This window comes from Arvicanthis niloticus, chromosome 6 (genome assembly GCF_011762505.2).
Source record: "Arvicanthis niloticus isolate mArvNil1 chromosome 6, mArvNil1.pat.X, whole genome shotgun sequence".
Classification (NCBI taxonomy): Eukaryota; Metazoa; Chordata; class Mammalia; order Rodentia; family Muridae; genus Arvicanthis; species Arvicanthis niloticus.
In genome coordinates, this window is record NC_047663.1 from 54,465,710 (window position 1) to 54,489,800 (window position 24,091).

General features: G+C 42.3%; 1 protein-coding gene across 1 annotated transcript in view; it reads right to left on the reverse strand.

The window, feature by feature from the left end:
- Positions 1-15,538, reverse strand: part of Myh13 (myosin heavy chain 13) — a 51,135-nt gene extending 35,597 nt beyond the window's left edge. The window contains exons 1-12 of the mRNA XM_034504816.2: positions 15,478-15,538; positions 13,498-13,550; positions 11,170-11,393; positions 9,391-9,534; positions 9,142-9,298; positions 7,588-7,615; positions 7,388-7,499; positions 5,849-5,941; positions 3,533-3,596; positions 3,347-3,445; positions 3,145-3,248; positions 374-512 (exon numbers count right to left, since the gene is read on the reverse strand). Of these exons, the coding sequence (XP_034360707.1) occupies positions 374-512; positions 3,145-3,248; positions 3,347-3,445; positions 3,533-3,596; positions 5,849-5,941; positions 7,388-7,499; positions 7,588-7,615; positions 9,142-9,298; positions 9,391-9,534; positions 11,170-11,373 (1,144 nt within the window). The 5' untranslated portion in view covers positions 11,374-11,393; positions 13,498-13,550; positions 15,478-15,538. The remainder of the gene's footprint in view (positions 1-373; positions 513-3,144; positions 3,249-3,346; positions 3,446-3,532; positions 3,597-5,848; positions 5,942-7,387; positions 7,500-7,587; positions 7,616-9,141; positions 9,299-9,390; positions 9,535-11,169; positions 11,394-13,497; positions 13,551-15,477) is intronic.
- Positions 15,539-24,091: the final 8,553 nt, after the last annotated feature.

A 24,091-nucleotide genomic window follows, 5' to 3' on the forward strand; every position in this document is an offset into this window, starting at 1 on the left:
ACAAAAACTTGACTCCCTTTTTAGCAGAGTATTTCATTTTAAGTTCACATTATCAGGACAGTATTCTGAGCAGTAATGTTAGTATGCAGTGAGAGAAAGTGAAGTTTGCTTAGCCATAGTCTTCCACTCAAGTTCACCTCAAAGATCAGGCATAGCTTGATGAGAGTGGATGATGATTTGTTACTATAAATCTTAATGAAATGAGTGGACTGGTTTAAGATGTGAATTCACAACAAACCTTGGAAAACTCAAATGCAGGGCATATAATTTTAGAAGAGCAGCAAACTGTATCTCACATAGCCTAGGCTTGGGACACACATGAATATGGGTGAGGAATCAAATCCCCCCTCTCACCCTGCTCAGATACAGTTACCTTCAGTGCCATCTGGCTCTGCCTGCTCCTCTCTCTGCTTCTGTTTGAATTTCATGTTCCCATAATGCATCACAGCCCCCGTCAGCTTGTAGATCCCAACTTTCTCTTCTGGGCTGAAACCCAGGATGTCAATGGCATTCTAAAAGGAAAAAAAAAGGTGGGGGGGGGGGACTCAGGGATCCTTATTGTGTATCAGATGAGACAGCATTTGCTCACACAAGTGGGTGAATTTGTGACGTGTCAAGTTAAGTGCTAAAGTCTAGTTTTATAAATTTGTTTGTTTAGATGAGTGGAGGTTATGGGGAAAATGGAGTGTTTATTTTCTTTTATTAGATAGGAACTAGCTGTAACCTCTCCCACTACATATAAATGAGGTTCTTTCTCTATGATGGTATTAAAAACATTGTATGATACTGGAGGAAGAAAACTGCATAAACAATGATAGAGGAATACTGTCCAAAAGTTTCAGTAACATGGGAATCCCAGTGTGGTCTGTCATTTAGTAAATTCACTACAGAATACTAGACCTGGGAGGGAAGGTTAACAGAGATATTACCAATTTTCAGATGATCAAAGGACATATTTTGCAGAAACCCTCTTTTATATAAGATATTGGATGAGGTGCTATCTATATGTTATTTTAATGCTGCACGACTATCTTGTAGGTTTATAGTATGTATATATGTAAATATACCTATATATCTGTATGTATACCCTTCATGAGCACATACTTTGTAGATATACAGAGTTAAGGGTGAAGAAGGAGGGTTCTCTGAGGGTGAGAATCTGCCCTGGGTCCTACAAAGAGGATGTTATAGGATGAGGGCTAGAGCTAGTTTGGATCCAATGTTTGCTGATTTGGTTTCAAAAATATTTTGCCCATCTCTTTATCATAAATCCTAATAAAATAATAAGTGATAAATGATTTTTTAAAAGTGTTTCTCTCTGGGGCATGCACATTGATTATGTAGCAGGTTTTCAGCCCTTTGATAGGGCAGAAACACATCTGGACATGTCTGAATTGGTAGGATAGACCCAGTGAGCCAGGAGGATGATACTGAAGAAGTGAGGCACTTCTAGGATGACACTCCACTGTGGGGATGAAGAGGAAGAGCCCATGCAAGGATCTAGCAAAAGATCAAGGGTCATAGGGCCATGGTAGTCATCTTGGAATTCATATCTTATCTCAGTGGTCAATAACTAGTTTTAGTGGGGGGTTGCCAGAGACTGAGAGACCTGTTCATTAATTTCTAGAAGGGATGAATAGAAAGTGTTACTGTTTGGAGAAGCTCTTGGGAACACAATCCCCCAAAAGCCTTCTTCTGTTAGGCTGTGACCTGCCACTCAAGAGAAATGCCACCAGTAGAGAGAACAGTGGGAGAGTGAAAATATACACATGAGAAACCTTTGGTGTGATGGGCCCTCATCTGTGGATTCAACTACCACCAATATTTGAGGGGAGAGTTCACTGTACTCAGTATATTATGCAGGCTTTCTACTTTCCAGGTATGTTGATGTTGGATGTGATATTGTAATCTACAAAGTTCATGTTTAAGAACAGGGAAATATTTTTAAAGGCAAAAACCTAATAATTTTAAGAGTAAGCTTATGATTTTGTGTTGGGTCACATCCATAGCTGCCTTTGGCCACATGCATGATCTACACCCATGCCTATAAATACAACTGTGCATCATTTACATTGACTTAGGCAGTGAAGTCCATAGAGTCCTTAAAGCACACAAGTGAGCGAGGACAAAGAGTATGACACTCCATAGAAAGGATGTGAGTATTCAAGGATCAAGATGCAAGGATTGCCAGAAAACTACTTTGCCATAGTCACTGTAGGAGGAGACCCTTCCTCTGGGGCTGAAGCACCAGTTATTAACCTGACTTTTCTTACTGCTCACAAGAAGACTGGGGAAACCATTGCCTTTGGTTTATTTGATTATGAAAATTTCTACTTGCTTTAGATGATTAGTTTTACCTGGAAACATCACAGCATAAAGCTAAGGATGAGATGATGGGTGCTGGATGTGCCCTGATGAAGGATAAGATTCATTTCTGTAGCCTTTGAAGGTTCTGTGAAGGCGGAGCCAGGAAGAATGGAGATGAACTCTGCTCCTGGTTGTGTGCACTTGGGTTTAGACATGTTTACATTTATACAGACTTTCAGGCAAGTTGTGTATTTTCTTTTAAGATTCTAAGAGTCAGCTTTCCACATCCATAAATGGAGTAATACATGGAGTACACATGTCAAAGATGCTTTTAGGATTCAATTGAATACTGAAAGTAAAGTTAGTTGTCTCTGTGATGTTTCAGTGCTTAACATTTAGTTATTACTATTATGGTGATTATATCAGCAGGGCATCACCACAGATAAAGGTTACATGTCTGCCCCATGTGCTGAGGATGTAGGTGCCTGGGGTGAGTCTAGGATGAAGGTAGAAAAAAAAATGAAGAGGCCATTGCAGAGTGGAGGGTCTCCTTTTCCTGTTTTGTACTTTTCTGCAATATGACGACTTCCAACTGATATTCACACACATTAAAAATGGAAAAGAGATTTGTATCAAAATGGCAGAGAGTAGAAATGCTAGCCTGCATTGTAGAACTTTGTGGATCCCATTTGAATCATTGTGATGTGGTGGTGGGGCAATCTATGAGTCTTATCAGCTAGTGTTTTTGGATTCCTCATTTTTCCATGAGTTCACTAAGATGCCCCTCAGCTCACAAACTCTGTAATACTCTACAAAAACAAATAAATACATGCTTACATCAGTTGCCAACAATTCCTCGCTGTCATCAATGCTAGCTACTGTGACCTCTCCTTGGCTCACGAAAGGGAAGTCGAAGGGATTGGTTGAAATCAGAAGCAAGTCTGTAAAAGATGGTGAGCCTTTAACACCTCAGGCAGCACTCAGTCTGGGTACTGTTCTCACTACAGGTCAAGAAGCTAAGAACATCTCTGGAACTTACCAATTAGTTCTGGTTTCTTGTTTGACATGATTTGATAAAAAATGTGATAACTTCTTTCACTGGATAACTGGAATGTCACTCTGGATTTTTCCAGGAGATCTAAGGTAACAACAACAATCATATGATTGCAAATTCTTGAGAGATGTGTTTAGTTAAGCATCATTTTTATACATTGTGTAGACTCACAGGTTTCGATGTCCGCTGACGCTAGCTTCCCTGTGGCTCCAAAGTGAATCCGAATGAACTTGCCCTGTCCAACATCAGGTTGACAAATAAGTTACTTTATTTATGCTGCCTCTGATTCTCTGAGAGGTGCTACCACCATCAATGAATAGGAAGTGGGTAGAGGGGCGTGGCTGGGAGAGACAGCAGAAGCACAGATACTTCCTCTCTGTTTCCCTGACACCCATGTTGCCAGACTGGGTCCTCCAAGGCTATGAAAATTCTATCCAAAGTGCTTGCCCTGTTCCTGCAACTCTGGGGAAGCCTGCGGGCTCATTTTCTGACTCCTCTGCTTGGGCCACTTCAGTATTGATTGATTGCCTCCTTCACTTTCCAACTCTCTGCTTGGAACTGTGTCTATTTTAATTGCCACATCCCTGGGTTCTCACACTCTTCCTAACACCTCAGAATCCATAGCTGTCTTTCTGGTTTCTGTTTTGTCTCTGAAGACTACTTCTAAATTTCTCACCTCTGTTTTACATGCTATTTCCTAATGGCAAATCTATCTTCCAGGCTCAGCCCCAGGCCAGTTTCCCTGGCTCCCAAATAAACAACTCAAGGTCTGTGTTATCCCTTTTTGCTCATTCTCTCTCTCTCTCTCTCTCTCTCTCTCTCTCTCTCTCTCTCTCTCTCTCCATATATATATATATATATATATAATTTCTCTTTCTCTCTCTCTCAAACACACACACTCTACTATATACCAAATGTAAAATAAACAAAATATTTGTGTTATTTATATGACATAGTTATGAAATTGTATCTATGTATAATTTAAAACAGTAGCATGCACAATGTACTTACTTCTTCTTATACTGTGCACCTAACTGCTCCTCTACTACACTGTGAGTTAATCTGAGGGCAAAAGTCTTGCCTTATTTATTTCCTTATATAGTCTGCAATGTGTTCAATTCTCAAAAGTTTCTCAGAATTTCATGAATAATCTATGAAAAGTTAGAGACGCCTTCAGAATTCAGTAGAACATTCAGTAACTTAATAAAAGACAGTGGATGTCACCCCTTAGCCTGGAAATGTCTGGATAGTGGAGTAGACAGATGTGGTTGTGACTCTAAATCAGGGCCAAGTGAAGAGGCCCCATAACTAAGAGTGTACTAATGCAAAGTTCCCAAAGGCATTGTCTCCACTGAAGGTCAACACAATTAGCAACCCGATCTGGGTGTGTAGAGCAGACGCCTTCATCCACCACCAAAGAGGCAGGACTTAGCTGTGTTTCCATGAAGACAGATGTGCATGGGGCAGTGAACTGAGTGCGAGGGGTGTAGCCAAGGAAGGAATAGTCAGGGCTCAGAGCCACAGTCTCTGAGAGATAAATCCACTTTCTAATCAGTACCCATTTGATCTTTCTAAGAAGGTCATGGGATGGAGGTTTGAGGTTCCCCAGCTAGTGAAGTGTGGGGAGTGTTTATTCGATTTCATAGTTGGGAGCCTTCGCTGGGGCTTTGCCTGAGTGCTTGTTCCTTTGGTCAAGAACGTTAAATAGAGGAATGAGTGTTTATCAGTGTGCAAGCATGGGAGTAAATAAGCTGAGCTAATCTGAAATGAAATTCTGGGCGGTGGACTCTATCTTTCAGTCTTGCCAATACCAAGACATTCTCAGCTTCTAGTCTCCTTTCCTGCCTTCACAAGCTGGCCCTTCCTTCCGAGGCCTCCTGACTTGGAGGAGGTCAAGTTTGCTTATTTAAGTCATGCTGAGGTTTCTGTGGCTATGTCGACCAACTTTTTCATTTTAAAAATGCTATGAATCACAAAGCATGACTTCAATTGCCTAGTACCCCAGCCCCTTGGGCAATACATAGAACACAGACAATATGATCCTGAGAGGTAGCTAGCTAGGACCATGGCTGAAATGGAAAGATAGTGAGAAACCCTATCTTAAGGGAAATAGAAAGTGATAGACAATATCTTATTGTAGCCTTCTCAAATGTGCATATGCAGAGGAATTTTTAAAAATACATTTTTTCCACCTATAGTGGCCAATTTGATATAAATGATTTCTCCTTACTCATGCAGTGACTCTCAGTGACTTCAGCATACTGTGAAGGGGTGTTCACTAGTTAAGGACAAACAGTTAAATTTCCCCCCTTTTTTCCTCCAGGAATAAGCCAACACCTTTCTAACTCCACTCGAATCAATTAACCTGAATTTTGTAAGTGTAGGCCAAGGCTCAGTGTATCTTAGTATCTATAGCAAATTTTCATATCTAGAATTTGGCAGATTAGTGTAATTGAGTGGGGAGTTGAAAACCAATCTGGGTCTTACAAATCTGGAAGAGTTGTCGTTCCTCACGGTCTTGGCGTTTCCAAAGGCCTCCAGCAGGGGATTGGCTTGGATGATCTGATCCTCCAGGGTTCCCTAGTAACAAGCAAAGACAGGAATGGAGAGGACCTGGGCTATCTTCTGGGATGGGTGTTTAGTGAATGGAAACTGTGGGTGCTCTGGGCAGAGTCCTAGGAGAGATGTCACCCCTGACTAGTTGTCAGAGCTGATGTGTAGATAGCCCTCCTAAGGAGTTTCAGGGTCCCCACCTGGAGAGTCTTTTGTTAAGGTAACATTGGAGTGACTTCTGGCTGTGGCAGATTCCAGACTAGACCATAGTTCCCTCCATTAACGTTCTTCCTTTTCTACTGATGCTTTATTATAAATCATGGGTTTTTTTTTTTTTTTTGAACATGCACTCATGCACTTCAGTAAAACAGTGGGAGCTGCACCTGAGACCTAGTCACTTAGGAATCCTAAGCCTAGAGCCTCATGAACCTTGTTCAGAGGTTCTCTTAGTGATTCTGAAGTGTGTTTCCTTTTGAGAGCCCATGGCACTCCTAATTGTTCTGTAAAGTGAGCTTTGAAGTTGGTCAAGATCACTTAGCTGTTGCTGACAGAGTTGGTGTTAGGTAGAACCCAGGTCTACAGAGACAGCACCATCTCATGTGTGACTGTGATTTAGACAGAGATGTGTACCTTGGTCTTCATCCAGTTTCCTGCCACAAACTTGAAACTCTTGGGGTTTCTAAAGTGATGTGGTGTGGTGTGGTGTGGTGTGGTGTGGTGTGGTGTGGTGTGGTGTGGTGTGGTGTGGTGTGGTGTGCTATGGTCTGATGTGGTGTTATATGTGTTGTGATTAGGAGCTAAAACCTTAAGACAGGGGTTTCACATGATTAGAGGGTTGGGGATTTATGAGGAGAGAGTGAAGTCTGATCCAGTCACTGATGGCTGACTAATAGAACCCTTGTGAAGATCCTTAATGAGAGGGGTTTAGAGAGATTCTAGTCTGGTGAACCCAGGGAAAAGCTGGGAGTTGGCAAGCCTACAGAGGGTATTGAAACTCCAGACTTCTCTTCCAATATAGTATTCTAAGTGCTCCTGAGTTTTATTCTTTATGATAAATCAATAAATTTAAGGGACATATCTCCCGAGTTCTGTGAGCCACTCCAGTCACAGAAGAGATTGTAGGAACTCTTGACTTCTAAATTGGCTAGATGTACAGGTGGTATGAACTGGGGCTTGTGAGCCTGAGTCCTTAACTTGTGGGATGTGCTGTTATGTCCCTGAAGGTAGTGTCAGAATTAAATTGAGTTGCAGGATCCTAGTTGGCATTCTCAGAAAACTGGAGGATACTTCAATTATAGAAAAATGTGTACACATTAGTATAAGAATTTTTCTATATAAAAACACAAACAGACCAAAAAAATATGGTCCTATTGGGCTATCTCTTCTGAGTGTGCATCCTTCAGACCCTTGGCATTCACCTAATATTTCAGGTATATTTATTCTAACAAGCCTTTGGTGCATAACACTCCTTACTTGCATTTTCCCCGGCTGCTGCTCTTTCTTCTTGTCCCCGGTGACTGCAATTGTTGCAAAGTACTGGATGACACGCTTGGTATTCACAGTCTTCCCAGCCCCGGATTCTCCACTGTCAATTAAAAATGAGTGGGATAAAAGAAAGCAGACGAGGATGCGTGGGCTCTAAAACCATTGCAGTATGAACATGTGCTACTCACGTGATCAGGATGGACTGATTGTCTCTATCTAGAAAAACAGAAAGAAGCCAAGCAATCACATAAGTAACAGAACAGGTAGATTTAAAAACAAGCAACCTTGCCAGGACTTCCAGAAAACAAGCTCTGGCTTTGCTGTCTGCTAGGGGTGAAGCATAGGCATGTCTAACCATCATGGGAGAGTTTATGCTGATCCCTTGAAAGTGGGATACTGGACATGGGCAGGAGCCTGGAAATGAATATCGAGCCCCACAGTGTAAAGAGTATGTGTGTTTTTAAATATGAACTCTTTGCTGGAATGTTCTCATATTGCTTTTAACAAGGGAAGCAAGCCTTGGGTCCTGAGCTATTGAGAGGCCACAAATTTTAGCTGATTGAATGTCATTTCAATTTTTTGGTCTTGGTTTTCTACTGCATAAAGTAAGACTGATTTTTCATTTATGAGAGCGTGTGAGCCAAATTGTGGCACTCGAAAATTCGTATATTGAAGTTTTAACCCTCAGGATCTCAGAAGGGGACCTCATTTAGAAATAAAATGTAAATGAGACTCAGATGTTATTAAAGATGAGGACAGACTGGGACAGGCTGAAGCCTGATCCACATCACTGTGTCCTTGTAGCACAGGAACAAATGAAGACATGTGCCCATAAAGAAAACAGCACATCACTGTGTCCCTGAAGTATAAGAAAAAATGAAGACATATGGACATGGAGAGAACACCACACCAGGGGAAGGGAAGGCAGAGAGGAAGGTGATGTCTCTACAAGCCAAGCAACACCAAAGGTGGCTCACAAAGCACATAAGCAGGGTGAGCAAGTCGAACATGTCTTCTCTCGTGATCTTTATAAAGACTCAACCTCAATGGCATCTTTTATCTCGGGCCACTAGCTTCTGCAACAGCGAGGCAGAATGTACTTCTCATTAAGATGCCCAGCCTGTGGCATTGTGTCCTAGTGGCCATAGCAAGCTGATACAAACAGTGTTGTGACTCTTCCCTTTAAAAGTGTAAATTCAATTCATGTAGAGGAAAGATACTGGAGAAACGGTGAGGACTGTAAAGGCAGCGCCATTTGCTTCTTTAGGTGCTTATAATTGTAACAGCTCACTTGCTCTGTTTGTAGCAAGTCAAGTTGAGCAGACAAGTGGCAGTTGGCATAGTGGTATGGCAATGTCACCATGTATCTACTTCTTGGGAAGCTCAGAGAAGTCTGCTCTACCCATCTCTCCAACTTTGCATTCCCTGAGTGGTCGGTGTGTCTTGTTTAAGACACCATAGCAGGGTGAGTTGGCAATATAGAAGAGCAGAGTCCTTGTGTTCCACAATGTTCCCCAAAATGAGCACGGGTTTAGAGTGCTTCAGATAGAACCCCTGGCTTCACACTTCACCATGACTACTGTAATGAAAGATGCCATGGCTTTAGTTGTACACCCCCAAGTCATTTGAGGCTCCCAAGTTCACACTGGCTACTGTATTATTTAGATGAGCAGGTGGGGTCTTTAAGGGCCCAAGTACTAAGCCAGTCATGCCTTACAATATGAATCAAAGGCTTTACTTACCTGTCAGCATGAACTGGTAGGCGTTGTCGGAGATGGAGAAGATGTGGGGCGGGGCCTCCTGACGCTTTTTGCCTCTGTAGGCTGCCACCACCTCAGGGTTGTACACCGGCAGCCACTTGTAAGGGTTGACGGTGACACAGAAGAGGCCTGAATAGGTCTGTGGGAAATTCCAAAGATTATGGATCTTGTTTTTTTTTTTTTTTTTTCTCAGAGAGGCAGCAAAATAGAAAGAGGTCAAAAGGCTCTCACATAGATCATCCAGGCTGCGTAACGCTCCTTGAGGTTGTACAACACAGCAGGTTCATGGAGGTGGGTCATCATGGCCATGTCCTCGATCTTGTCAAACTTAGGGGGGTTCATGGGGAATACCTGGTCACTGTTCAGAGTGAGCTCCTGGGTAGAACAAGGAAAGCCAAGTGGTGGGTGCAGTGTCACTGACCTGTTCTCTCCTGGGCAGGAGACATAGTGAGATACTGCAGCGTAGTTAGGGCATTGCCATAGTAACTTCATGAATCATTTCCATGCCCAGAGATGACCTAGCAATAACTCTCCTTGGTTAACCTGATTCTAGTCCAGTGCCCCCAGGCAGCCTGGCATTGTGTATGCCCAGAAGGGGCATCAGGTGTGTAAAGTTAAAGAGTAGTCAGCCCTTGGAATTGCCAGATAGAGTTTAAGATAGTCAAAGTCAAGGGAAGTTACCTTGGCTTAACCTGTTGCTCTGAGTACTGTGACAAATGTTAAGAAACGTTTCTTTCTCATGTGTTCTGGGCTTTCTGGCCTCTATACCCTGCTCATACAGGCTTCTTTAGAATATCTTCATTAAAGTTTTCTCTAGAAAGAAACCCCCAGAGCTCCACTCAGGTGCCCATTCTCATGCCCCATTTCCTTTCACCTGCTTCTTCAAAGCTCTGATAATTGCTTGTATCTCTGCTGTCATCGTTAAACATTTGGACAGGTGTGATGGTTCGTGGCTGAGGAGTATTTGGAGACAATTATTGAATTCCACCTCTCCGCGTTTCTCCCACCTTTCCTTCCTACTGAAGCATATAATTGGCTCTGCACTTCATTCTCGGGAGACACAGAAAGTAGGGCAGAAGAGAGAGCCAAGAAGGTTTTCTGGCTTTTATTCTCCTAAAACTGAAGCTCTTAGAAGGGTGTTGAGGTTAATGGAAGGAGAATGGCTGGTGTGGGTTAAAGTTCACGAGAAAGGAAGACCCTTCTATTGCAATATTTGAGCCTACAGAGAGACACCTAAGATGGCCCACAGTGGGGAGAAAAAAGGCCTCTCGATAGTGTAGAGACTGACACTCATTTCTGGGTGATCCATCAGAAAGGCAGTGGATCCAGGGTAACTCTCTGTAAGATTATGAAAATGGAGCACAGCTCTGAGGCAGGAGAGGTCCTAAGAATGACTTGAAGATAAGTTTCTTTCCTCCTAGTTCAGTGAGAAGAGCTAGAATCAGAGGTTACGTTCAATGATCAAACCTATAAACAAAATTTGTTTGCTGTGCCTACATTCAAACTGGTGTTCGTTCCCGACACACATCTCTTACACTAGACTGTAAACTTGGGGGAATCAGGTTCCATAACTGGCATAGATTTACAGAGTGACTGACACCACAGCTGAGATCTGGTGGATGTCCAATAAGGATTGAACCAAAGAGTGGGTTGTGATTATCCACTCCTCTGAGCTTGCCCTGTAAGACTCCTTCTACAGCCCAGAGCTTGTACTGAGTGGGCCCAGGAGGCCTCAACCAGCATCACTTTCTTCTTCTAAGTAGACCAATCTCTTTTACTGTTACTTTCCCTATTCCACCAAAGCAAACACCACCAAACCCTCACAGCCCAAATCCTCAAGGGGAAGAGGTAGAAGGAAAGGCTTGGCAATGGCAGCCTTCTCTAGTGCTTCCACCACAGAATGGAAAAACATAAGTTGTATTCTGTCTCCAGATGGCCCAGCATGCAAGCCTAGCAGTTCATTTCCAAAGGAAAGCTACGGTGCTTACATTATTAAAGATCAGCACTCACCCGGTCATCTAGGGTCTTGACGATGACTTTGTCATTTTCCCTGCTCTGGATCATGCCTTTCACATACATTTCTTTATCATCCACAGCAAAGCATGCTTTCTTAGAGTCAAATGGGCGGTTCTGAGCCTCGATCCTCTCCTTCTCTGGTTTTCGGAGGTAGGGAGCAGCTTCTCCAAATATGGCCATCTCTGCATCTGAACTCATGACTGCAGGGAGTGTTGGGGCTGAAAAGACAGGGAACTTCTGAGGCTTGGGCTCTGATAAGTACTCTATCTGCTTCTCCCCTATTGCTATTTAATGGGGATGGAGGGCAGATTCAGCAGCTCTTGGAACAAACTTTTTGAGAGATCTACAGCCAGGCCTAGGGGAGCATCAGTTGGCCACTTTAAGGCAGGCACAGGTTCAGTAAAGAAGGCAAAGCACCTCATCAATGATTCATCCTGCTTGAGCCCTGTGACTTCAGGGCCACCCCAGCCTTTATGTAAACGTGGGAATAGTGTTTAGAATGCCAATGATACCTAATAGAAAACTCACACAGCCCAGTGCTAACACACTGTTAGGAACATAAAGATTCACTGCACTTGTTTAAGTAACAAGGTAATGAAGAGAAAGCATGCTGACCCAGTGCATGCAGTCCAAATCTCAACATGTGTCAGATCCCTCTAGGGACCAGTTAAAGTAGGTAACTGGGGCTCAACTAGCTGCTTTAGGATTTAGTGAGCTGAAAATTGGCATTTCTAGCAAGATGATTGCTATTTCTAGCGTACCAGGTAATGTGACTGCTGTTAGTCCGGAGTGCTCTCTCTGATAGACACTGTCACTTCATCTTGATTTAAGCTATCACAGTTGGTTAGTGGGTGGGTGTAAGAAAATATGGAATCTCAGACATGAAGAGACAACTAAGGCAGAACCTGCATGAGATCAGGATTCTCAGGGGGGAGTTCTGGGCTTACAGAGAGAATAGTATTGGGCCTAGAACAACTGTTTACAAAGTCCACTTGGGTATCACAGTATCAGGTTGGGACAGTGTTTAATCAACACTTGTCTTAGAACCCACTGCATAACGTGTGGGTAACCCCTCCCAGCCCCCCTGTCATCCCAGTTCTTTGGACTTTCTCTTTATGTGTGTATTTGCTCTGCTTACAAGCTAGAATACTCAAATTCCCTGCAGTGGCAACCTTGTTCAGCCGCGTAACTTCTCTGGGCTCCTGCCTCATCCTTTTTAAAATGAAGATGCAACTCCTACCTACCACATCTACATGCATTATGGACCAGTGACTCCCCTTTCCTCCTTCTGTCTGCCTCCTTCCCTCTTTGCATCTTTCCCCCATCTCCTCCTTGTGTTTTCCCCATACATCAACTTTCCTGTCCTTTCTCTCCTCTTTTCCTTCTTGTCCATTCTCCTGTAACTGAAATATAATTAACATAAAATGGAATTAAATCTCACACACACACAGCCTCCATATTCATCTTCATGTATTCTCTTAAACAGTTAATATTTGAATATCTCTTAAACTCTACATTAAAAGTGAGGGCAAGCCCATTCTCATTCGATCTCCCCATCTGGCCTTTTGGGAACTGCTGTCCATTAGTCACTGTTAAAATATCCTTTCTACAATGCTGCAGATGATGTCCTCTATGGGGAGACAGATTTCCTTAGCTCTGGGACTTATTCTGATAGCTTCATCTTAGTTTTATTTTGGCCAGTGGCTCCAGTAAGTGAGGTATGGATCATGGTTAAGATTTAATGGGGAAAAAAAAAACCCTGGAATTTAATATAGTGTCCTCAAAGAGGGCTCCCAGCCATCACACTGCTTTAAAATGTCTTGGTTATTTCCTGGAGATAAAAAGAACCATCATTTTCCCTTCCATCTCCCTGAAGGGAGCCTCCACTGTTCTGGCTCGCGGGGAGGGGGTGCAGTTCTCCAGTTCAGCAGGCTTTGGACCCCTACATACTCTTCAGATGAAAACGCAAGGGGGTGGCTTTTCCAGTGTGTACCCAACGAGAAATTAGAATTGAGAAAAAGTGTGAATTCTCTAAAAGTTACTATCAAATTCCTTGTAAGTAACATGGTTTTGAAACGTTACTTTTCAAAACTCAGAGATTGCGGAGAAGAACAGTACTCTGGTTTCTGCAGTCTCTTCAACGTCTGCTTAATTGCCATGTCTACTGTCAGACTGGTTAAAGTAAGTATATTTTTTTAAGATTGGCTCTTTTACATAGTAGTATAATTTAGAGAAGGAAAGAAACAGCAAGGGTTTGGGCTTGTCAAACCATCTTTTAATTATCTAGTCAAATAACGTAAGTTATCATTTTTAGACACTTACTGTTTGAAACTTGACAAGTGGTAGAGTCTCAAAGGCTACTTGCAATGTGGAACCTGAAAACATCAATATTTTTATTTGATTACGTTGTAACACATTAGTCTAGCTTGCACTTTAATTTAATTTTACTTTGTTTTGAAACAGAGTCGCCCAGGCTAGCCTCATGCATTACCACTAAGAAATCTCTCCAGCCCTTGAATTTCTATTTAATAGATTTTATAGGTTTTCTTTTCTGTTGCCTAGGTGGTAATATATGAATAGACCCTGCAGGTGGAAAAATTGTACAATACATGATGGTTGACTTACATTTAGTTTTTTCTAGAAAAATTAGATTTTTTTTCTCCTCTAAAGAATTCTAGAAGCTCAACGGTCTTAAATCATTACTAGCTTTCAGATAAAGATTCTTTTCCCCATTTTCTGTCTAACTTGAGTCCAGTGTCTCCTCATTGTATTGCCTGAGTTAAAAAAAATTCTTTATAGGTGTTATTCAACTTAGTTGTATACCTTCACATACAACTTTCCCCATTCCAGACAGCTCTGACAGACCAAAGGTACTTGTTGCTTTAACCTAAAGTCTGTCTATAACTTTAGGATGACTGATCACCATCCTAGCTCTTGATAAAGGGCAGACACGTCCAGGTCCTTCTGTGAGACTACTCTGCTGCTGTTCTGTGTTCTCTGAGACTTTATTGTCCCTATGTTAAGTGACCCCAGTTGCATCTTCATCTGCTTCTTCCACAGTGTACTGTAACTTCTTTACTGTCTCTGTCACTGTATCCAAGTGTAACCCTGTTAATCTCATCATGTGTCATATCCAAATCACATGTCCTCCTCCTCCTCCTCCTCCTCCTCCTCCTCCTCCTCCTCCTCCTCCTCCTCCTCCTCCTCCTCTTCCTCCTCCTCTTTCTCTAGAACACTCTCACCTCTCTTGACCTAGGTGTAATGGCTGAGGCCCTAACTGTTCCTTGGCAGCCATGTCACTCCGCTGACTCACCGTTTTCTGTCCAGCAAAGCCCCTCAATTCTCTCCGGTCATGCGGTTGCTAAGTCAAATCTTCTCCCCATATTTATGTAACTGAGGGCTGAGCCCCAAGTGTAAAAACATTCGTTCTTGGCTGATGAACGTCACCTCCTCAGATCCAACCAAATTCTCTCGGTACATGACTCACAGTGGCCCCAGAGCTTTCTCCTCACTGGGTCCCCTAATTATCCTCTTTCTGTTCTGCTGGCATGACCAGCTCCCACACTGACCAGCTCCCACACTGCATAGCTGTAAGTGTTCAGCCACCCATTCTGTTTTTGTCTCCAAGGACCTTCTATTTGAGATATTTGCCATCCCACCCAATCTCCATCTCCACCCTATTCCACTCAATCTCCATTCCCATCCCAAATTTTCCTGTTTGCTTTGGCTGTACCCTGTCATTGCCCTTGACTTATCTCTCTCCAGCCAGTTTCTTGTCATCTGTGGAACTGTCATGACTCAGTGTCCCTTAGTTTATTTGCTCCTAATGCATCTAGAATTATCTCTAAAGTACAAAGATTGGAATGAGAGGAGTTACAGTACCACCTTTGTGTTGGCATAGATGACCTCTCCCTGTTATTCCCTTATTGTTTGTGACAGAGGCATGACCTTATGGATTTAAGGGTTTAGACTGTGCCCAAGGGTCAGCCACAACTAACCAGGTGTGTAAAGGTGAGTCTAGGGTGTTGTGTTCTGGGAAATGAAGTTTATGGACCTAGAACTTGTGTACTGAAGCTCTGGACTGCATGCAGTGCATCTCTGAGCACAATGCAAATATGACAAGTTCTTCCTTCCATCAAAATTGTGATTTTTATAATGTCACTTTTAAGAATACATCAGGGATCGGCCTCAGCTCACTGATTTCAGCTTCTCACACGCATGGCAAGGTTAAACAAAATCTATAAAAAGCTGTTTGCTAAATCCAGTGACCAGCATTATGATCAAACTGAAAGTGAAGCTTACCTTCTTGGTTCTCAGTGTGACTGTCAGTGTCCTTTGGGAAATTGGGTGTCCTCTTGGGGCTGATTCAAAAGAGAAAAGGCAAACAAACCAAAAAATATGACTCCAAGTTTGCAATTTTTTTTTATATATAGACAACGTGTTTATCCTGATTTGTGCCTGTCTCAGCAGCCACTTGTGTACTCTCTCAAGTCTCCTGGAGAAGGTGACGACAGGACATCTGAAAAGTCACCTAAAGCCAGAGAATCCTGACCCTTAGCTGGGTATTTAGGAAGCACATTACCATCTCAAGGAATTTTCCACAAAAAGTTAAATATCAAACTTGACTCCAACAAACTTCCCAGTTACTACAAACTGCTTTAATGGTAGGAATGATATCATGAGATGCCTTGTGACAGGAGCTGTCGGGTTTTGAGACACCAGTTGCTTCCTTTACTTCCAATTCCAAGTCTTTAATAAGCGTCAGTTATATCTTGAAGCTCACGGAGATTTTGAGAGAACTTGAGACTTGGAGGTTCTGTTGAGCAGCTACTGAAAATTCTTTGGATTGTTCACTCTTTTCTATAAAATGATACAGATGTACCAGAAAAGTTTCAAGATTTTTTTCTCAGCCCTGAGTCCAAAACCATGGAGTTCTCAGGTAGAGATGAGAGCCTGTGAGGCTCTGAAAGCTGGAGGTGACATGGCAGCTGCTACTGTACTGGAGACTAGACCCAGTGCAAAATTCACAGGGTTCTCCATGCAAGACCAATGTAGAAAGCAATCATCAATAACTAGGTTAGGGTGCATTTCAATACGAATTAAAGTCAAGAAGTACTATAGGAATTTCCCCCCTTGGAATCAGAAGTTTAAATAGTCATAAAAAACCTTCAAACTATTTAAGGCAATCACAAAAGAGTTACCACATATTGACATGTTATTAATCTGTTAATTGACCAATGTGGGTTTCATTTTGCAGGTGAATTTTCTTTTGGTCTCCCAACTCTATGAATTTTTTTTTCTTTTCCCCTTGTAAAATATTCTTGAGGTGCAAGGGCTTTGGCCATGTTGCCCGATCTCATCAGCAAGGGCAATTGTATTGCCCTTGGCTGGTCACCCAACCAGGTTCATTATCATTATCTGGGGGAGAGAAAGTGGGCACTTGTGAGTGCTTACCTTAGATGCTGCGGCCGGAACAATTTCAGGAGTGTGGCCCCCAGCTCTCTTTATACTCTCAAATCTGCCAGCCCAGCATTCTAACTTGGCTCGATTTGGGGGATCACCATTTACTCATTAGATGTAAATGCGTCGTAGTCCTGATCTCTCACTCTTGTTGAATTACTTGGATAAATGACCAGCGGAGGCTTTATAATGCCAAGTCAGCTGCATAGGGATTTTGACGTTGGACACAGATCTTTGAGACTTAGAGAGTTGTAGGGGCTGAGTGGAACTGGGGCAGAGTGTGCTAAGAAGGTCAGGGAAGGGCAGAAACTTCTCAGGGTCATTTGTTATGCAATAGATGGATGATCAATAGTGTGGGTAGCAACCACACCTCGATTCTCTAACATGATATGAGGTGACATTCACGACCAGCCCCTCATCCTCTCATGTATAGATTTAAGTGTACCTCTTTTATCTCTGTTTTAGTTTTTTAAGTCTCCTATAGATTGAGAAATGGATTTAAAAGCTCAAATTAAAACAAGGATAAGTGGGGTTTGAGTGTTGTATATTCCAATGAAAATATATGATAATTCCTATGACCACTTGGGAATTTTTTGGAAGGTAGTGGGGGCGAAGCATAAGTGATTTTGAGTATATATAGAAGTTAGAGTCGTTCACAGCAGTACAGTGTGGTTACAACCAGTGCTTACGGAATGCATGAAAGATTCATATCAGCACCTCCAGATGCTTAGGTAAACCACTTCCAGAGGTCAGTGTACAGAGTAGGTTACATTCTAAAACATGTTTGTGAGCAGAAGAGGACTAGGAGGGAAGAGTGCCAGCATACATTGTCCACAGAAGATCTGACAGAATGAAGAGAGAGAGAACTGGGAGAGGGTTCCATGGGCAAATGACTTATATGTGGCAAACTTCACCTACTCCTGTCAGAGAGTCACACGGTCTGGTCCATTAAGGATCCTAGAAGGCTTTCAGTAAAGAAATACAAATAAACTTGAATTTCATGTTGACTTCTTGTGCCCAGAAGCCAGGGCCTTGTGTCCACTAGGCAAACACTCTATCTACTGATAACTGTAAGACCAGCCCTAAGTAACTTTATGAGAGACTTGGCATTTCTTACAGTGACTTAATGTTAGAGCAGCATCTTATTTGTTCCCTGTTTTATAAAGCCAGAGAAGACTGCTGAGGGATGCAGCCGCATCGAAATACTGGTCCAGAGCCACCAGTAGAGAACTGACATTCTCAGCTGCTTTCATTCAAGCTACTGTGTTCTGAATGTAGCAGATGCTCAATGAACATTCTTGTGAATAAACCAACCGAGGTGACTGATAAGACAATCTAGACTGACAGAGACCAGAAGTGATAAGGCAGGAAAAGGAATTAGATTATCAGCTTCATTCGTTAATAGTTATTAGGGACCTACCGCATTCCAGGTTTTATCCACACTGGCTCTTTGGAACTTCATAACTGTTCTGATAGGTATGTGCTTGTGCCATTTCCATTTTAGAGTAAAAGAAACTTAGTCTCTCAGCGTAGATGTAGCTTCTCCAAGGCCATACGACTAGTAAGCAACAGGAATGATATTTGAATCCTCTCTGGATCTAGGATCTATGCTTCTAAACTTTCCATGTGGAAGCTAGACACTGCTAAGTGCACATCATCACAGGGCTCTGTGCTGGGATTGGAAAGAGAGATATGAGATAGGGTCAGTGGAAATGGGAATAGGGTACACAGACATAAACAGGGTAAGTCATTCTCCAAAGAGTAAATACTCAATGAGCAAGATGTAGAGTAAATCAGATTTATTTGTAAGCATCTGGAAATCATGAAATGTCTCATATATGCATATATTAGAAATACATTATATATATGGATATATAAAATCATAATTCTTATTAAAGGGGCTGGAGAAATGACTCAGTCAGTAAAGTGCTTGGCGTGCAAGCATGAGGACACATGTAAAAAAAGGGGGGTGAGGAGGAGGCTCTGGGCACAGTGCACACTCTTGTTATCCAAGTGCTGGGGAGGCAGAGACAAAGGGATCTTAGGAGCTTGCCAGAAGGACAGTCTGGCTGAATCGTCAAGCATCAGCTTAGTGAGAGACCCTGGCTCAAACAACAGAACAACCAACACAATTCAGAGAGCAATTGATCAAGATACCTGATGTCAACCCACGGCTTATACAGACACAGACATGCACATGCGCGCGTACACACACACACACACACACACACACACACACACACACACGTATAATTAGAGTAGGGTAGCAACTATGGATAGACAACGATCTTTTTGCAGTTCATATAAAATGTTGTCTGTCTCGTTATGTTTAGCTCTCATGAGAGAGTTATACTGTTTATATTCTTATTAACTTCTTTGTTCAAATGAAGAAAGGGTGGCAAAAGGGGGGAGGGATAATTGTTCATAGACAGTGGTGATCCAGAGTTTCTCATCTCAAAGTGATACTTCTATTTTGTCCTCTAACTTACTCTCCAAAAGAGGTGAACATTATTACCCCTCAATGTCATGGGTTACACTCAGGCCCTCATACATTCTGGGCAAGGGCTCTATCATTAAGCTACATCCCAGTCCAAAGGAGGTAGACTTTGATACAGGTTAGAAGAATGAGGGTGAGGTTAGGCTCTGGGAACTGAAGAATCAGAGGTTAGAACAGGACTTTGCAGGATGTATTTAGCAGGTCAACTAAGTGAGGCTGGATGAAGGGCAGGATAGAGTTAATTGGGTTACCATGAAGGGGAAGGCTGGACGTAAAGCTGTGCTGGTTTACAATGGGCTTCTAATTCCCAGCAATGGAGCCATGACATTGTTATGAGATTATAGGGGAACGTGTAAATGAATGTGTATGTATATATATATGTGTGTATGTGTGTGTATACATATGTATGTATATATATGAGCTAGTGATAGATTATAAAAGTAAAAGAAGAACCTGTGGGTGCTCAATTCCCCAAGGAGTTCAGATCTGTGTTAAGCATTTCCAGATCAGTAGGGTGGCCTTCATAGTCTTTGTGGCCTTAGTGGCCCTGAGTCCAGCTGCAAATTCAAAGAGAAGAGCACTGTGTGTCATCATAGGTTGTGGTTGCCATGGCATTCCACTTAGTTACAATAAGAAAAGAGAACTAAATCCCCACAGGCAGTCATGCGATGAATGAAGTATGTTTGCTAATAATTAAGATCCTTATGCTTTAGGCTTATATTTTGAAGTCTTACCTTCATTATGACAAGATATTAAAATCTACTTGCACTGGATACAAAAATAATTCTGTAAAATGAAGAGGGCCTTGATCAAGAGGTTTAAAAGGAAAGAGAAAATCAGAAGGCTACCTCGAAGGTGCGACTCACAGGACTTTGATAACTGCAGGATTGGAGGCAGGAGGAAGAATCACAGTATGTTGTTGCTTTTCATCCAGTCCTCATTTCAGCTGAGTAATTTAGGTCCTCAAAATGAGCCTAGAGGAGAAACTGTAGGCAGAAAAATGAGTTTAGATTGGAAACATAGCTGGCGGTGGACACTGGACCATACATTTAAAGAAGTCAAGGCTGGGATGCAGAGTCTGTGTCAGGATGTATGATTAACATTGTGGTGGTAGCTGAAGCTATTAAGGAAGATGTACACTCATGGGAAGACTGTGTTAAGTATGTGGAAAGAAGAAATAAAACAGAGGAGAAAAAGAGATAAAAGCAAAGAATCATTCTACCAGGAAGCAAATACCAAAATGAAAAGTCATATCCCTTTGTTGGAGTCAGAAGAACCAAGTGGTTCTTCATCTGCTATGGTTTGAGCCTCAAAGGTACATGTGTTAGAGGCATGGTCCCCAGTGTAGCAGTAATGAAAGGTGGTGGGGACTTTAAGAGGTGAGCCTACTGGGTAGTAATTGGGTCATAACCGCCTTGTGAAGGGGTTAATTTGGTCTATCAAAGTGAGTTAGGTCTCAACAGGAATGTATTAGTTCATAAGGATATTTCTACTCTTTCTTACTCCCTCCCTCTTTCCTTTCTTCCACAATTTTATTGGAATTTGATAAAATTCTATATAAAAACCTATACCTCCTTAATGTCTACCTTCAGATAGATGAGTTGGGCCTACAGATGCAGCTACTATCCTATTGTACAATCTAGATGATAAAAATCCATCACCTTCAAGAATCTCATTGGGTCAGAAGTCTTCTCTGTATCCCACCATTATTGTCTGTAGTTTACAGCTTTGAATCATGCTGTTCTTCTATCTCATATCTGAGAGGAGCTCTGGCAATGAAAATGTTCTCTAGTTTACTTACACACTCTTCTTCTTTGTATGATATAGGTAACTTTATTATTGGAGACAACACAGAAGTCAGGGGTGGTAATGTATTCAAGAGGGAGTTTATGAAATGACTATTCAAAGATTTGAAAAAGAGGGGATCAGGGATGGGGCATTGTATCAGTGAGGAGGGTGACCTGACAGGGACATCAGCAGGATGCTGGGGGTGTCGGCTTAGGGTAGGGATTGAGGCAAGAACAGGTGTTGAGGAAGAAGAGTTTTCCCTGATTTTCCTAGGAGAGTCTGGGCACCAATCACAGTGGATGATGGAGCTGGGGGGAAGCTGCAGATTCAGATAGTGCAGGGGGAAGGACAGGAAACTTGTAGCAAGGCCAGATAGAGAAGACTAGAAAAAAAGCATGGTCAAGGTCGTCCCTTCCATGAGTACTTGAGAAGAAAGGGCAATTAACTGTGCTGATAGTGGGATCATGCCTCACTCCTCACCACTTGGGCTATCTAAGAGCTAATGTGACAGATGACATTTCAAAGAGCAGCCAGGAGTTTCCTGAACTGGAACAGAAGTTTCTGGTTGAATGTCCTAGGACAGGTACAGTAGTGAACAACACTAATTCATATTTGAATTGCCCAATTGAATTGGATGTCAGTATTGAATGGTAAAGGGAATCTGGCAAATTTTCTCATCTATCTCTTACCTTTTAGAGTCCGAAATTGGGGTTCTGTATAGGTTATGTCAGTTTAAGATATTCCCTCCATCCCCACTAGGATGATTTAAAAAAAAATGCATCTGAAACTCCTAGTTCCAACATTTTAATACAGAAATTTTAAAGCTATTTACACTGCTCAGTAGAGACCCAACAACAAAATAAGAGTATACACTCATTCCACCGTTTAGTCTTCCAACACCTATTGAAGACCTATTATAGGATAGGGGATTTTCATATGCAGGGCTCTGTCCTCATGGAAATGACTATAGCAATGTATATGAGGGGGTAGCATACAAACAGACGTACTATCACTTAGTGATAAATACTCTTGGGAGGAGAAAGAGGGAGGAGGAAACAGTGGGTGTGTGCCGTTTAAACAGACTGATCAAGGAAAATCTCTGAAGGGGTAATATTTGAGCAGATGCCTGGTGTCAGGATTGTTAAGTGGAGGGTGGGGGTGAGGGAAAGTATTCCAGGCAGAAGAAGCAAGAGAGAAGACTGGAGGAGCCAATGTGCCTACATAGGAACAGAATGAAGACTAGTGGGACAGAGAGAGCCAGCCAGTAAAGGGGAGGAAGGAAGATTAATTAAAGGAAATAAAGAACTCTGAACAAATTAATTAATTACTTAATTATCTTTTTGTGGTGCTAGGGACCAACCTGGGGTTCTGCATGTGCTGGGCACACATTCTGCTACTGAGTGAGACTACTAGTTGCAGGACTTTGTTTTAAATGTCAGTTATTATTATAAAGCCACTTTTATTCATCTCAAGAATTGGTTCTAGTACTGGCTTTCCTTTTATTTATCTATTTTATGGAACCCTTAGAGTTGTATATATTTATGGTGTATAGCTGGATGTTTTGATACATGTATATATTGGATAGTAGAGAAATCAGGGCAGTCAGCATATTCATCACCACACGTATTTATTATTTATTTGTGATGAGACCATTTGAAATCTTCTAGCTATTCTGAAATACGCACTGTCTTATAGTTAGCTACAGTCTGTTATAAAACATCAGAATTTATTTCTTCTTTTATAAACTTGCACCTGTTAGCTTTCCCGTACTTCCCTCTTTTCCTATCTGCCCATGTCTTTCAACTCCTTCTCTTTTCTCTCAGTCCCTCCTTTCTCATCACTTCCGCTCAAGTTCTGAAAACCATTAGTTTCGCCACCTTTAAAACACTGCGCATCTCTCTTATTTCTGTGAGCATAACACTGTGTGTGTGTGTGTGTGTGTTCATGTGTGTGTGAACATGCGTACACTGAGATCCAATCAGGCTTTGTGCATATTAGAAAAGGGCTGTTCCACACCCAGGTCTTAAAAACTGCCATCTGGGACCAGGATCTTGTGGTTATGTTTATTTTGTGCTCAACGTTGCTTCATTTTTCATACAAAAAGACTATGTTGAATGAATGTTCCTGTTTTGTTCAGCAAATGAACCAAAGCACTGTTCTGGGAGTTGGGTATCAAAAGTTGTTCTTTGAAGTCCTCAGGATTTAATTGGCCCATGACAGGTCTCAAAATGCTTGGAAAGGTGGGAATGGTGCTTGAGGGAGCCACCCAACACCTCCAGAGAGAAACCTGTATCTCATTGGCCCAAAGGTGGCGGGAATCACTTGCTCTGAATCCCAGAACATCTGGGAAGGGGTTGGACTGAAGGAAGAAAGGGCAGGGGGAAGTGACTTTATTTGCATCCCAAAACATCTGGGAAGAGGTCAGAGGAAGGGAAGAAAGGGCTGGAAGTGATGTCTGTAGGGTTGAGACCAGCCCTCTGGCATGTGAGATCAGTAAACCAGCACCAGGGCAGACGTCATCGATCTCACTGAGCGTTTTCAGACTGAGTGAGTAAGTGTGAAATTTGGAGTGGAAGTAGAATCTGAGGACAGGACAGATGACCTGACTAGCCAGAAGGAATATTTTGGAAATTCTGGTCTCATGTTTTGCTTTCAGATGTGTTTTCCCTGTGTTTGCCCAGGCTGTACCCAAGCCATCCTCTTGCCTCAGCCTCCTAAGTTCTGGAATTACAGCCATACCATTCCGCAGGTCTTGGAAATTGTTGCCAGGCACCTTACATTGCTCACTTACATAAAGATCTCCAATTAATGTCACAGTGAGTTAGAGCTGGGTACTGAAATCTGTGAGTTATTTTCATGGTGGTGGTGGTTGTCTGTCATCGTGGTGAAGAACCTCCACAGAAATCCTTGCTTAGAGTACTGTCCTCCTTATCCATGCTGTGAGCAGAATTTCTCATGATTTGAACCTCCACCACTGCTGAGTTTCTCCAAGAGTGCCCCAAGGCACGAGCTGTAGCTTCTGTGACAACCTTGAGAAAATAGTCTGCCTGGTGTGCTTGTGAAGGTCAGCCTTGGAGAATCTAAGATAAGCCCTGTTTTGGGTGTGATCCCTAAGGCTGACTGTTTTTCTCCTTCTTCACGAACCAGAGGCCTTCAGGTTTCCTTGTGGTC